The sequence below is a fragment of the Lipotes vexillifer genome, unplaced genomic scaffold, assembly GCF_000442215.2.
Source record: "Lipotes vexillifer unplaced genomic scaffold, Lipotes_vexillifer_v1.1 scaffold1790, whole genome shotgun sequence".
NCBI classification, from domain to species: domain Eukaryota; kingdom Metazoa; phylum Chordata; class Mammalia; order Artiodactyla; family Lipotidae; genus Lipotes; species Lipotes vexillifer.
In genome coordinates, this window is record NW_006786545.1 from 23,159 (window position 1) to 39,368 (window position 16,210).

Consider the following 16,210-nt stretch of genomic DNA (forward strand, 5'->3'; position numbering starts at 1 on the left):
TCTCTCTCTCTCTCTCTCTCTCTCTCTCTCTCTCTCTCTCTCTCCCACACACACACACACACACACACACACACACACACACACACTTTCCCAGGGGATAGAGTCCCCTATTTCTTCTGCTTCCCCTAATCTCTTGGTGTATTTGGCAGACGAATGTACTTGCAGATAGCATTTACTTAGCAGATAGCATTTTAAAATGAGCTTCGGCTATATGAAAGCAAAGAGCTACCTGGGAGATTAAAGGGGCCGTCTTCAGGGACGCGAGGCACACGTAATGCAAAGGCTCTACGCATTGGATGGTGACGGATGAGACACCCATGCTGGTTTGAAAGGGATCCTATGCCTTTCCAGGAGGCAGCTGAGCATGGCTCCAGCTCAGCGGGCAAGAGCTGTAATGTTGAAAACTAGGCTCCAGTGAGGGTGCGGGGTTGGGGCAGGCGAGGAATAATGGTCTCAGGCAGAGGGGGGCCTTAGAGTCCCTCTCTATCCAGTTTGAAGGTGGGGCCACAGGACCAGGTGCCCTCCAGGGCCAGGACTGGGTTTTCCAGGGAGGGCTGGGCAAGGAGCTGGGAGTCTGAGAGGCAGTGAGGTTTGGACGGCCAGCCAGGCGGATAGGAGGACCAGCCCAGCACAGCAGCGAATATGCTCGGGCCCCCAGCCCATCCCTGTCCGTGATTAAACTTCTCTCCAAAGAGGGGCCTGGGCTGATGAGACAGAGACGGACAAGACCCCTCCCCGCCCCCCTCCAATTTAGAGCCCCGCTTTTGAGTGGAAGCAGAACAAAACTAGTCCAAAGAGACGATGAGCAAAAGGACAGAAAGGCTGTGACATACCCCAGCGTGCCGAGAGGCAGCTGAGGTTGATTTGTTACGGGGCACAGAGGGCAAACGATTAGTAAGGAAGAGTATGGATTATCAATAAAGACAGTGGCAAGTGGTGTCCATTTCCCAGTGCTTTCTTTGCTTGGTCAGCTTTACAGATTTAAAATCAGTCGTTAGAGATGATTGGTCCTTTATGATCATACCTCCTGGTAAGAGTTTTAAGAAGGGTTTACAGAAATTCTGCTGGAGGAGGCCGAGAAGTGCATCCTATCATCCCCTAATTCACATGGTCAGCTCTGCTCACCTTGGGGCCGGGCGCTGGACACCTGGCCGCGAATATCTTTACACAGCCCTGCCCTCTGAGGGACCTGAGAGGCCACGGTCCCAGTCTCACTTCTGTATCTACCGATAGCTCTGTGGCTGAGGCAAGCCCTCCCACTTCTCTGAACCTCAGTCTCCCATGATGAAAGCGAGGATTCAACTCGCCCCTTCTTGCCGAGAGGACAGTACTGTGCATATAGCTAAGATCAGAGCCCCTTGACAGACCTGTGGGTCACTCACGGGGCCTCCTGTGAAATGGGATGGCAAGCTCCACTCACCTGCCCCTCACAAATCATCAGCCTTTATGCTGACCTGGGCTCTTTTCCAGCTGGTCTGAGACCCAGTGGTGTCGTTTTCCTTTCAGCCCGCTTTTGGCCACGCCTCAGCCCACACCTGCAGCGCCAGCCAGCGGGGGATCCGGCAGCTCCAGTGACTCTGAGAGCAGCTCAGAGTCAGACTCAGACACTGAAAGCAGCACCACTGACAGTGAAGCCAACGAGGCGCCGCGCGTGGCCACGCCAGAGGTGGGTGACGGGCCGGGGCCCCAGCCACAGCTTACCTGCCCCGAGGCAGCACCTCCGACCTGCACACACACAACAATACAACAATCACAGTATTCCAGCGCGATGAGGGCTTCAGCACAGTATACACGTCAGAAAAGTACTCAGGTGTTTGATAGCATTTTTTTTCTTCTAACACATGTACTCGCGTGGTCTCTAACGGACATTTCTTTGCCGTGGGACTGATTCTCTGTGTGACTCACTCAGCTCCTCTGAGCCTTGAGCCTCCCCATTACTATTACACTGGACTAGTAATCACTGGGCTGACAACTTCACTTTCCAGAGAATCAGCAAAGCCAGTCCAGACCCACTTCTGGCTCTGGGGACACCACCCCTTCCTCTAGGTTGAAGTGGTGAAAGTCCCTCGGCAAGTAAGACCCAAGAAGCGTGATGGTTGAAAGGTCACAGGTATTTCCTTTTTAATTTCAATTAATATTCTTCAAGTGTACTTGATGGTAATTCATGAAAACATTTCACACAGCCCCACAAAATACCAGAGTTATAATTTGGAGTTAAAAACCCTGTCCTTCCCCTCTCATCCTCTCTGAGTGCCAGCCTCTCAGTTCCCCTGAGCCTGCACCTCGTACAGCAAGCAGATCCCTCCATGGCTCTGGACACGCTTGTTTGTCAATAATCAGAAAAGAATAACAGGAGAAGATGCCATAGTAACGTTACCGCTAATCATAATAGCTCACACTTCTTGAATGTAGATGACACGCCGGGCACCGTGAGAAGCTCGTGACTTGGATTTTCTCCTTTCATCCTCATAACAGCTCTATGGGGTCCTTGCTATTATTATCCCATTTTACAGATGAGAGAATAAGGTTCTAAGAGGGTAAGAAAGAACTTTCCCAAGATCTCACGGGCAGGACTGAAACCAGGTTCTGTGTGCTACCAGAGCTGGGGCCCTCAACCTCGCGCTCTGCTGCCGACAGTAGCAGCTGCACCGATTGCCTTGACACTTACCTGCCGTTGCTCTGTGCGGGTTGGAATCATGGCTACTCAGAGTCTTTTGAATTCTGTTACCCTCTGTTGGCTGGCGCCATAAGCCTCAGCTGATGCCTTTCAAAAAAGAGGAGCTCTAATAAAAATGATGGCTCTTTTAGTTCAACAGGCAGAATTTAGACTTGGGAATCAAGCACCCGAATTGTACGCATCACTTCCGTGGCTTAACGGCGGACGCTAATGTCTGCACGCGTGTCCCCGTAAATTGGTTATTGCCCATACACCGAGGAAAGTGCAGTGGTTTTTTGGAAGTCAAATCTTTTTCATCCTTCAGTGAAAATACAGAAGGCCTCTTCTTTTTGCAGTGAATTGCAGCATCGTATAGGAGGCCCTGGCAGTTTGGCAGAGAGAAAGCCTTTCCTTTTGAATTACACTTGAGGCACGCTTACATTTCTTTTCAGGACCAGAGATCACTACCTCGGCCTCCTGGTAAGAGGTTGAGTAATGAGCCCCACCAAAGGACTTTGGGAACCAGATTCCCTCCCAGGCCTCCCTGCCCACTCTCTGGAAAAACTCTCTGTGAATGATTCCTTCCTTGCTGGCCAAAGTAGGGGATAGTTTCAGAAGAGCAGTGGAACTTTAGTAGAAAAAGTTGATTGGAGCCGGTCTGTGGAGTATTTGGCCACATCTAGGGAGCGTGATGAATGTGAAGTCCATGTATGTTTCTAAATGTGTGAATGGTCACTTAACAGCCCAAGCTTTTATCACCCAACAGTCAGTGCACTGAGGGTCCTCCTGACTTCTTTCCAAAGGTGAAATTCATTCTTGCCACTGTGTCTCAATCTGCAGCCTGAGCCGCCCTCCACCAACAAGTGGCAGCTGGACAAATGGCTTAACAAAGTGACATCTCAGAACAAGTCGTTTATTTGCGGCCAAAATGAAACACCCATGGAGACGATCTCTGTACCTCCTCCAATCATACAGCCAATGGAAGTCCAGGTCAAGGTGAAGGCAAACCCCAGCCAGGTCCTGGCTGAACCCAAAGAGAGGCCTCTCCTCAGTCTCATCAGGGAGAAAGCCCGTCCACGGCCCACCCCCAAAATTCCAGAAACAAAGGCTCTGAAGCATAAATTGTCGACAACTCTCGAGACAGCATCTCAAAGGACAATTGGGAAAAAACAGCCCAAGAGGGTCGAGAAGAACCCCAGCATTGAGGAATTTACCTGGCCCAAACCAAATATCTCCAGCAGCACTCCCAAAGAAAAGGAAAGCATGGAGCTTCCTGAGCCCCCGAGGGGCCGCAACAAAGCCACCGCCCACAAGCCGGTCCCTAGGAAAGAACCGAGGCCCAGCATCCCCTTGGCTGCCGAGAAGAAGAGGTACCGAGGGCCTGGCAAGATGGTGCCGAAGTCCCGGGAATTCATTGAAACCGACTCGTCTACGTCTGATTCCAGCACAGATCAGGAAGAGACCCTGCAGATCAAAGTCCTGCCTCCTTGCATGGCTCCTGGGGGCAACACTGCCAAGTCCAAGGACACCTGCGGGGCCAGCCTGACCCTCAGCACCTTCAGCAGCAGCAACCCGCCCATCTCCAGTGAGGAGCCTACTTTTTCACCCATCCCTGTCATGCAAACCGAGCTTCTGTCTCCTCTCCGAGATCACGAGAATCTGAAAAATCTCTGGGTGAAGATTGACCTCGACCTACTGTCTCGAGTGCCTGGCCACAACTCACTGCAGGCGGCGCCAGCCAAGCCAGACCACAAGGAGACAGCCTCAAAGCCCAGACGGCAGGCAGCTGCCGCGGCTGCTGTGGATAAAGCTGCCCCCAGGGGCAAGCGTAAGCACAAGGTAAGCCGTCAGGTGTGGCCTCTGCCACGTGATCGGGAGCCGCGGCTGTCTGGGAGCTACTTTGGTCTTGAGTCTCCTTTTCCAGCAGGCTGGTGACAGTGCATTGCAGTCTTTGGGGGAGGCAATGATGCTTTCCGTGGGAAAGGCAGTATTTGACATGACCAGGGAGGAAGTGTTAGGGATAATCAAGGTTTGCCAACCAATGCCAAGAGCATCCAGTATGGCACGTGATGTGTAGCAATGAAGAATATATGAAGAGGCTCCTTCCCCAAGCAGCCAGATTCATGGGTCATTATTCCGTAGTCCCCCCCCGCCCCCCCACCGCACCAGCAGCAGCAGGGCACCAAGGATTCCTAAGGTCAACATGCATCCTCTAGGCCTTGTTAATTTCTCCATCCAAACATCAGGATCCCTGCAACCCAGTTATATGTTGATTATCCTGGCTCCTACTAGACACACGCTCTGTCCAGCCTGCTTGGCCCCCTGACCTGTGTGGTCGGCTTGACTCGTAAAAACCTCACCTGCGAGACATTAGGGTTGGATTCCAGGGCTACAGATATAATCATAAGGTGAAACCCAGCATGGCCTCTTGCATTTCACGTACATCTGGGGAAGTGAGTTTGTGTCCAGTCAGTTCGTTGTGTTGCATCTCTGGATCTCACAGTAGTCTTTTAGTGTAACATCATCTCATGGTGATCTTTGAGTAACATTATTTTGAATGGCTGCCATGCGGAATCCTGTAAGGGTGGTTTAAGTCATCATTCAGCTTTAGAGATTCACAGACGGTTTTATCTCTGAGCTGTGCACCAACTTGTTCAATGAGAGTATTCCAAAATAGGGACCGAAGTCTGGTCCAAAGAGGAGGACCAAAAAGTCTGATAGGGCAAGGGACTGTTTCCCTGCTCTTAGTGATGACGGCAGTACAACAAGCAGTAAAAGTGGACCTTCAGAACCAGTACCTGAAGGTCCAGAGGTGTGCCTTGCATCTGGTTAACTTCCTTGCATATTTTTGGTTGTAGAAGTGACCTTTGTATGTTACCCTAAACCCCCAGGGTGCTCGGACAGGATTTATGCCGTGTTAGAATTGCAGTGTTAGTTTCTAAACTACTCATCTGTGGAGGCGTTGTTGCTGGAAGAAGTGTCTGAAAACTATAGATTCTCGTCACTTTTGGTACGATATCCCCGTGCCACCCGATCAGAGGCTCACATCACAGCTTCACCCTCTCAGATGCCAGCTTCTTGGTTGGAGTAGGCGAGGCAAGACTGATCGCTTTTCTGTCCGATCAAAGGTGCACTTTTAACTCCCCTACCTTATCTAGGACTTAAAGTAGAAGCCAGCTGTCTCCCTTGCTCGTTGTTTTTAAATGTCTGCACGTGCCATGGATTTCAAACTCTGCGTGTTTTTTCTTCCTGTTAAAGCCAACAGAAGTTGCGGAGAAAATCCCTGAGAAGAAGCAATGCCTGGAGGAGGCGGCCACCATCTGCCTGCTACCACCTTGCATCTCACCAGCTCCCCCCCAGAAACCTCCCAGCACTAAAGAGTGAGTTTGCCCTGGGCCGTATGATACTTTGCTTTTGCTCAGACTCTTAAGAAATCCCAAACGAACCCTTGGCCGGGGGCAGGGGGTCCTGTCCCAGAGGAACGTTAGGTAAGAAACAGGAGTCTCTCAGTCCTGTCCTGACAGCAGTCTCTGACCACCGGTCTAACAAGGGTGGGATAAAGGGTGGCGCTCAGGCCGCCAGGTTTGGGGTGACTCCTTGAGCTTTTTAGCAACATTTCTTTATTCCAACTCAGATTGCTGACCAAAAATCGGCGAAAGTGAACTTTCAGCACTGAGTGAAGGGTAAGAGGAAGTAAATGAATTTAAAGGGGGCAGCATCAAGAGACACCTATCCCTTGAGCCAGATCACCTCCTTCTGGGCAACTTCCAGTTCTGATGGTGATAAATAAAAAAGATTTCCCTGGAAAGCAACCCCTTGGCCTCAACAGGATGACTCAGCAGCCTCTTCCTCTTTGGTGCCATTTCTCAAAGCTAATTTGAAGCCTAAGGGCTAGCAGCTCCATGCTGAACTCCTCAGAGGCCAAGGGGAGGCCAGAGGGACGAGCTGTCTGGGAGTGCCCCCCAGCCCCAGGCAGTTCTGTGCTGGGAAGAGCCAGCTAGGGACGGACGCGTTAATGCCGATCGGCTGGCACGTCTTCTTCCATCTCCCTCTTTGCAGAAGGTGCCAGAGTCAGGCAGGAGGCCTCCTTGTACCATCCTCACTCACACGACCCCAGCCTTCCCTACCAAACGTTGTGATGGCGTCCTTCTGTCTTATACATATCATTTCCCCAACCATCGTGTCGGCTACTGGAACCGTTCCGTCTGGATAATTATTGCCATAAATTCATTCAAAATTCGAGATTACTCCCATCAAAGACCAGTTTTGGAGCCTATTAGCAGCCCAGAGCAGGGAGGCAATATGGCCATAACTGCTGCTCACAGTTGATTTCACAGATTACTGTTTAACATCAGTGAGAGGGCATCAATCTGCCACAGATAAGATGTCGGAAATAAGTGATCAGCTTACATTTGTTTGGATCCTTGTTGTTTAGAGATGAAAGGTAGGAAAAGACCAATGACCGCTAGATCCGCTCAGTATAATAAGGAGATTTGGCCCTAGGCTGCCCGTCTCCCTGTGCACCCGAAGCTCTCTGTGACAGGCATCTGTGTTCCCTGGCATAATTTGATCGGAAATATCCCTTCACATACTTGGAGTTCTCAGAATTAGTAACTCTTCCAGTGGAGCAAGCCAGCCCTTTTTACCCCAGGGTGGGCCAGGAATGTGGGGAAACAGACTTCTTTCCCAGTGGTCAAACACTGTCATTCCAGGGCCCTCCTACTTTCCAAGGAGGAAGGGCTAAAGTGGTGTCCCTGTAGTGGCGGTACTGCCCCAGTTCCCAGATTCAGTCTATTCGGGCCGGGCCACCTGAGGGCACAAGGAAGAGCCAGGGAACTGTGGGGCATTGCCACACCATCAGTCCCCATTGCGAGCCTCCTTCAGTGATCCAGTGATCTGTCACTGGTCCCCATTTCGTGGAAGAGAGATGATCAAATGTTAAATCAATGTCTAATAATTCGAATTCGTTCTCATAAAACGGTGTTTTACCTCATGGTCCTTTTACCATCTTTCTGCTTTTGTAGTAGTTCGGAGAGCAGTGTTCGCCTAGTAGCATTTGTCATTCAGGAAGGGCCTGGATCGGGTTCTTAACACTTGTCCACAAATCCGTGTCTGCGGGAACATCTCGGGGGTTGAGGGAGAAGGAAGCAGGACAGACCGCCCGGAGGCCGCCTCGGGGAGGCCATCTCCTCCAGCTTCGTCTGCTCCTTTGTGCCTTGTTGACCCTTCAGACTAAATCCTTGGAAATTTCTATAAGACAACATCCACGTTTCTCAATGAGTATTCTAAACCTAGCAAAGGATGCCACACCAGACGATGACAGCTGGAGTTTCCCATCGTCCACCAGAAGGGCCCTGATGAGTTCCTTGCCCCTTCTCTGGAGCTTGAACCATCAGAAGGGCCTCTGAGGCATTAAATGGGGGACTCTCCTGCTTGCTGTCCTCCTATGCGGAAGCCAGAGCCTATACAAGCGGTGCCCTTATAGTAAGAAGCTAAAATGGTGACAGAGTGGTCTCTAGAAAATGCTCCCTGGGCGTCTTCACCCAGGAAGTCGTTAAAGGCCACATGGTTCCAGGTCGCTATCATACGGACGGAAAGGGGGCCAGATGACTGTGCCCATTGCACTGAATGTACTGTACTGGGAACGATATACCGTGTACAATGGCAGATGGGGAGGCCTAGCACAACGATAGTTGCCAATGGCAAATGCACTGCCTCTAGGGAACAGCCGTTCCCCTTGCAGCCCACCCTCTTCCCCGGCAGCTCAGGTAGTGCAGGAGCGGTCATAGGTAAGGAACCCAGTCACTCCCGTGGATGCCACAGCAATGCTTGACTCCTTTCTGTGTAAATTCCCCAAAGTCCGATTCCTCCGTAATGATAATACTCAGCGTGGGCTGATGTTGGTGGAGCCTGCTCGTGGACGTGCATCCTAATCCATGTTTTCATCATTATTTTCATCAGGCATCACCACTATCTTAAAATGATTCTTCATGCCCAAGCAACTTTAAAAATCCATTGGCAGATATTTTGTAATTAATTATTTTTCTTTTGTCTTTTCTAAAAATTAATTTATTTATTTATTTTTGGCTGTGTTGGGTCTTCGTTTCTGCGCGAGGGCTTTCTCTAGTTGCGGCGAGCGGGGGCCGCTCTTCATCGCAGTACGCAGGCCTCTCACTGTCGCGGCCTCTCTCGTTGCGGAGCGCAGGCTCCAGACGCGCAGGCTCAGTAGCTGTGGCCCACGGGCCCAGTTGCTCCGCGGCACGTGGGATCCTCCCAGACCAGGGCTCGGACCCGTGTCCCCTGCATTAGCAGGCAGATTCTCAACCTCTGCACCACCAGGGAAGCCCCTGTAATTAATTTAAATCCATTAAGGTAATGGCAGAAACCGTGAATTTTCTGAAAATCCGGCTGCCTGACAAAAATTGACATAGGGCCGCATTTATGAAACAGAAGATGGCAAATATTGTTACAAATGGCAAATCTGGGCGGCAGAAGTGGAACGACGGGACTGCATTGACTGCTACCATTTCAGGAAATGAAACCACTTGAGTGCTTGTTCATCTTTGATTTGTTGCTTTGAGATATTGTAAATCTATATTTCTAGACACTGACTGAAATTGACCGAGAGGAAAACATAAATTCTTGTTGACTTAATTTGCTGTTGAAAATTGTAGTCAATCATCATGAAAAGTAAATGGCTGCACAGTACAATATTAGTTGTCTAAGAAAAGATTAAAGTTCAAGTAATCTTCATTGATCAGTCTAAGACAGTAACTAAAATAAAAATCCATGGCCCAATTACCATGTTAAGCAGCTAGCATAAGGTTTTAGTTGTTCTGTTTTACTTGAAGTCTCAGTCTATTTGATGATGCCCACTTAACGGGCAGATAAATCAGTTTGAAAGCACAGGAGCACTTCTAGGACTGCAGGTGTCTTATAGAAAGATGACAAAATATTTTTCAAATGGACTTTTGTAAACCGGAGTACATCAGTGCCTCAGTATAGCAGCTTAAGGTCAGGGGCTCATCATGCCCTGGGCAGAACAGTTGGAGCATACAAGTTGCAATGCAACCCAAAAGTATTTTTTAGTGCATTATTTATTTCTGTGTAATGTATAAGCATAGTATTTCTTAGGAAAGTATCCTTCCACTAATTGTTTATCGTACTGTTTGCTGTGTGACTATGCAGTTAAGTCGCAGGGCAGAATAAGTAGGAACCAGCCTAAAAAAAGACAGGATTAAAGTCTGCATTGGATTTTCCATAAAAATCTACTTAACAGTAATCTTAAAAGGTTACAAATATCACACTGGGGCAACACTCCGTTAGACATTTCCATTTATCATGGAGTTCTGTTTCAAAGACCCGTGTTTATTCTTAGATACATATGGTTGCATTTATCTATAACTCAGTCTATAGGGAGGGCTCCCTCTCTATAGATATCTATGTCTCTATGCGTTTTTATGTATACCCTTCACCACAAGTAAAGGGCCATCAGCCAACATATTACTTTAGCTGAAAGTATCAGCATCATGAGAAAGATCAGATTAAAGAGAGACAGAATCTTCTGACACCCTATGCCTTTTGTTTACACAGAAATAATTCATCCAGGAGAGCAAACAGAAGAAAAGAAGAAAAGCTGTTTCCCCCGCCACTCTCCCCACTGCCAGAGGATCCTCCGCGCCGCAGGAATATCAGCGGCAATAATGGTCCCTTCAGTCAAGACAAGACCATCCCTATGATTGGACAGATCACCTCGACCAAACCTAAGAGGAGTGAAGGCAAATTCTGTGCTACTTTCAAAGGGATATCTGTAAATGTAAGCATCCTAGAAGAGATCTTATCATTGTCAGGTGGAACCAAGTTGACCCACAGCTTAGCTGACTGAACTCAAGATGAATTTTTTCATCCCAGTCTTCTCCAAACAGATTATTATGCAGGCATTCAGGGCCTTGGACGTCCTTTGGTCCAATCCCTTCAGGTCTTGGGGGTGGGGGACACTTCCACAATACTGTCCACAGCATCTGGCACATGGGAGGCACTGATCATTTTTACCGAAAGGGAGAGAACAAATGGACGGAATTGCCCAAGGTCACGGAACTGGGGCCGGGACTCCAAGTTACATCTTTCCACCACCCAGCTTAGCAGGTGTGAATTGTGTTTTAAAATAGCGACTCAAAAGGATGGAGTTTAAAAGGTGAATCTGTTGCTAAAATCACACAACTGTGGTTCTCTAAGCCAAACTAAAGGATTATCCCATCCTTTCGATCTTCTGCACTGCTGCTCGATTAGCATAAACAATTGCGAAGTTGTTTCACTTTTCTCATCTATACACAATGTCTTTTTATGTGCCCCAGGTATAGGTACCTGAACCGTGAAAACCATGAGCGATAGTGTCGCTAGTGAATGTTAATGGCAGATGTACCTGCCTTTTTGGGTAAATGCACGTATGTGGAGATACAGCATCCATATGCATCTGATCTCCTTTAAGTGTAGTATGAAAAGCAAATGCATGAAAATCAATGAGTTTTCAGATGTCTAGCGCCAAGCTGGTGGCCCCTGAACCAAAAGCGCCCATTTAACACTTCATGAAAAGCCACGAGGCCTCTGAGCTTTAAGGACCACAGTTTAAAGCCCTCCATCATCTGAGATGACTAGATGACATACATATCTAGGTAAATTTTATTGGTGACATAAAGAAATTGCTCTATTACAAAGTTGTCATTTTCCAAATGAAATTTGTATGTGTGTGTGCCCACATTATATTTGCATTCACGTTTAAAGATGCTGACTTGTAATGTTAGGAATGAAACTGTCTATTCTAACCAGTAATTACACCATCAATCCTATTTTTCATGCTGAATGTAATTAATGTTATAAACTGCAACGGAGGCTTTCTCCTACTGCAAGCTTTTGGAGGGCATGCGCCATATCTAGGCAGTTCTCTTCATATAGCGCCTAGTACACGGTCACAAATAATTAGATGCTTAATAGAGATGTTATTATGACAGTGACAATAAGAGGATCCTGCAAAGGCATTTCCACAAGAGCTGAAAACTCCTGGGGAAACCTGGTAGACATGATTACATTTTCACCTAGAAATGGATCATTCTTCTTAAGGAAATGACCGGGGTCCCCATGATGGATTGAGTACCTGTTGCATCTTCTTTGGCCATTAGTTTTTTCTATTGATGGCTTGAAATCTGAGAGACTTTGTGGAAATTAAGAGGCTTGCTTGACACATAGTGCTAACACCGCAACAAATCTGTTCTGTGACCTTGGGCAAATTATGAAACCTCTTTGAGTCCATGAAATGAGTAAATTTGACTCGATGATCTCTATAGGTTCTTCCAGCTCCAAAAGCGTTTTCCATTTTCCACTCTCAGAGTCTTCTCTGTCCCGTGTATGCACGAAGTCCTGTTTATTGACTCAATGGATGAGTGAGGGTCAACAGAGGACGTGTTTATGTGACTTACGTGATCGTGGCGGAACGCAGCCGTTTCCAGTCAGATATGCCACGACCGACATCACCTCCATGTGCGTGGTGGGCGTGGTGTTTGTTTCAGGGTTCTCATCACCTATCTTGGCCGTAGAGACACGTGGCTCTCTCTGGGGCCGACTCAGCTGTTTGGTCTGGGTCGTCTGGCTTTGGCAGTAGAAGCGTGGAGCTGGCTTAGGAGTTCGAGTTCAGAAGCCTCTGAGTTTTTTATGTGTTTGGGTTGAATAAAATCAAGCATTTTATTTAATGCTTGATTATTTACAGCATATTTAAATGCTTTCCTACATATCCACCATAACCATTTTTAGATGTGCAGTCTCTCAGCACAGTTATCGCAGTGAGCTCTTGATGGTAAGAATTTTTGATAATCGGAAGGTCCAGGATGAAGTGGAAAAGATAAGACTTTCACGGATATAAGAAATGTTCACATTTGGCTTTTCGCTCTAAAGTGACCCTTTTGATTAAGGCAGGCAGGCCTATGTTCAGCAAATCACTGAGTGCACTGGGCGGTGGGGTAGCCGGCCGGGGCTGGGGTGGGAGTGTCGTAAATCAGAGACGGCCCCAGCGCCTAAAGGGCTCCCAGTCTAAGGTGAGCAATGAGACGTGTGCTCGATAAACTCAGATACGAAATGGCTGCTGATTGGTGTCTTAGGGGAGGGCTTGAGACACACCCTTCCCATCTCTAAAGGGACCAAAAAGGTTTAAAGCACTTCTGGCCATATACATGAGGCAGTTTTCCTGGGAAGGCATTTGTTGAGCTGGGTTGAGCTGAGAGTGTTAAGTAGGGTTTAGTAATGAGGCGAAGTGATTAAACAAGAGTGTGGTCTCTACACACAGTGGAATATTATCCAGTCTTCAAAAGGAAGGAAATTCTGACATGTGCTACAACTTGGGTGAACCTTGAGGACATTATGCTAAATGAGATCAGCCAGGCCCAAACAGGCAAAGAGTGTATGATTCCACTCACACATGGTACCTCGAGGAGTCAGATTTGCAAAGACAGAAACTAGAAGGGTGATTGCCAGGGGCTACGGGAAGTAAGGGGATGGAGAGTTCTGGTCTAATGGGCACAGAGTTTCAGCTTTGCAAGATCGAAGAGCCCTGGAGATCGGTTGCACGATGATGTAAATGTGCTTAACACTAGCGCACTGGACATTTAAAAATGGTTGAGGTGGTGGATTTGGGTGTCTTGTGTATTTTACCTCAATTTAAACACTGAAAAAATACAGTACGTTATCGCAAGGTGACAAAAGTGACGAAGAGGAGGCTTTTTCAGCCCTAAGACTGCGAAGGACCCAAAGCAGGAAAGTGGAGAAAGCCTGATGAGTTGAGTTTGGTGGCAGGTTCGTCGGAGGGAGTCGGGAAGGGTGAAGCCAGGTCAGGAAGGGCCTTACACACCAGCAGAGGAGCTCAGCCTGGGGTTTGCACTCAGCCGCAAGGCACTGAAATGGAGGGAGCTCCGGCTGGCAGGCAGCAGATGGGGGGTGATTGGAAAAGCTAGCTCGGAGGTCGGGCGTTCGGCCAGGAAGGCGGTGTGCTCCACTCTGGCTGAAGCCACGAGAGCCTGCACTCGTGGAGGAGGAGGGGACAGGCTGTGAGACACTGGGGGGAGGGAGTGAACAGGACTTTGTAATGGATTTTGGACGGGGGTGATGGGGAAGGAGAAATAAGGGATGGAGTAGAGCAGTGGTTTTCAAAAAGAGCTTCAGGAGCACGATCACGGTTTGAAATGAAATCATTTCCAGAGCTTCAATATCTACAACTGGTTAAAGCAGAGCAGCTCAGATGGAAGGCAAGGCGGGGAGGACACGGTTTCTGACGCCCCTAGCCCCGGGATGACCACCATGCCCTTACCGGCCTTGGTGACAGGGGAGACCGTCCTGCCATTCACAGAGAAAGGGGACTGATTTGGATGTCAGTTTGGTTTCAGAGCAAGTTGAGGTGCTGATGGGCCATCTTGGTGGAACTCTCCAGAAGGCATCACTGCAGTAGCATCAGAGAGAGGGTTACAGGCGGAGGTTTCCCTTGGGGAATTATCTGCTTATTGTCAGATCTGTGCCAGTGCACACAAGGCTGGCAAATCCTGTCAAGGCCAAGAGAGAGAAGAGCTGAGGAATGAACGTTGGGGGATGCCAGCCTTGGAGGGATCCCAGCTCAGAAGAGGAGGAGCAAGGGGCACCACGGCAAGTACGGTCAGAGGTAGAACAGTCAGGATCGTCCCGCAGTTGCCACAGGGGGGCACGGGGGCAGAGTCAGCGGTGTGAATGACCTGGTACAGATGAGCTTTCACTCTTCCCAAGGCCTGGAAATGAAGAGGCGCTCCTGTGGCATCCCCTAGCAGGAAAGCAGTCAAGGCCTCACGTGAACGGAAAGGCAGCCTCAGCCTCGGTCCCAGGGTACTGACTGTTGCAGTGCGATGCCTGGTGTGCTGGCATTTTGCTGCCCTGGATCTGGCATTTTGCAGAGTGACTACTTTTCTTACCCTAGAGAAAGTTTCTGGGCTGGTTCCCTTATCAAAAATATACACGTCGGGGTGATAATCTCTCTCTCCTCTCTCTCTCTCTCTCTCTCTCTCTCTCTCTCTCTCTTCTCTCTCTCCCTCTCTCTCTATCCTTCCCTCCCTTTCCCATTCGTCCCCTCCCCGCCACATCCCCAACTGGATTTAGACCTTCGCCAATGACTGTGTCACTGGGATGATGGAGCTATGTAGTCACAGCACGTGACTAGCTTGGTGTTTGGTGTCATCATAGAACAAAAGCTGGTGATTCCCGGAGTTCATGACATATAGCGGGGTCACCGGTGTATCCTCCAGCTGTGTGCATTGTTTTCTTCTCTCTCGTCTTGTTTCCTAGTGTGCTTGACATGCAAAGCATTTATGAAAAGATGCTCTAAAAATCTGGACCTAATGGAAATTCTTTGTCCTCCTTTTTCCCAGGAGGGAGACACTCCAAAAAAGGCAGCCTCTGCCACCGTCACTGTCACCAACACTGCTGTTGCCACTGCCACTGTCACTGCTACTGCCATTGTCACCGCCACTGTCACGGCCACTGCCACGGCCACTGCCACGACCACCACCACTACCACTACCATTTCCACCATCACCTCCACCATCACTACTGGCCTCATGGACAGCAGTCACCTGGAGATGACATCCTGGGCGGCCCTGCCCGTTCTTTCCAGCAGCACTACCAATGTCCGGAGACCCAAGCTCACTTTTGATGACTCGTATGTTGTCCCCAGATTCTCTGGAGTGGTGAACGGGGGTGGGGGCAGTATGGCTTTTCGAGCACCGTGCACGTGTCACCCGAAAATAAGACCTCAGAGGCAGCAGTGCAGCTCCTATAGCCTTGAAAGTAGCTTTCTCCCCTCCTCACACACACCTCTATCCCCATCGAGAAGCGTCGCTGGCCCATCTTAATCGTGGCGCTCTGTTACTGTTTCCAAAGGCAGGTGCTGAATCCCAGCCTGCTTGGTCCTCCTTGCTTCCCCGTGTCCTCAGAAAGAACTGTGTGCCAGCAAAGAGAATTATAGCTAGGTTCTCTTGGATCTGTTCGGGCAGCTGGAATGGTTGGGGTCGGAGGATGTGGGTATTTATCCTAATGGGCCATTATGCACTTCCGATTTCATTCACTGGGCTATTTCAAGCTTGGTCATTATACGCATGACAAGCGTTCATCGGCCCTGTTCAAGGCATTGTATAGGAATGGATTGATAGCCCCCCAAAATTGTGACTATTCGGTCTTCTAATGAAAAGATGAAACATGGCTTTCTGAACGCGCTCGTTTTGTTTGCTTAGGGTTCACAACGCTGATTATTACATGCAAGAGGCAAAGAAGCTGAAGCACAAAGCTGACGCACTGGTAGGTCTCCCCTCCCGTTGCCCTCCTCCCATTCAGGTATTAGGCTTTGAAGGAAAACAAAGAAGCCACTTTACAAACGAGTCAAACCTTTTCATCGCTGCTGTGACATAGAGAGATTGGAGCTGGTTAATTCCTTAGCACTGGGATTCCCCAGTGCTCCAACTTCAGAAGCTCAATGGCTTGTACTGTCTTTTTTTT

General features: G+C 48.9%; 1 protein-coding gene across 1 annotated transcript in view; it reads left to right on the plus strand.

Moving 5' to 3' along the window:
* Positions 1-1,470: 1,470 nt before the first annotated feature.
* AFF2 (ALF transcription elongation factor 2) overlaps positions 1,471-16,210 on the plus strand; it is a gene marked incomplete at its 5' end in the record, with an annotated part of 37,507 nt that continues 22,767 nt past the window's right edge. Inside the window, 6 exons of the mRNA XM_007458920.1 lie at positions 1,471-1,666; positions 3,497-4,495; positions 5,915-6,036; positions 10,250-10,472; positions 15,088-15,377; positions 15,949-16,012. Coding sequence (XP_007458982.1) covers positions 1,471-1,666; positions 3,497-4,495; positions 5,915-6,036; positions 10,250-10,472; positions 15,088-15,377; positions 15,949-16,012 — 1,894 coding nt within the window. The remainder of the gene's footprint in view (positions 1,667-3,496; positions 4,496-5,914; positions 6,037-10,249; positions 10,473-15,087; positions 15,378-15,948; positions 16,013-16,210) is intronic.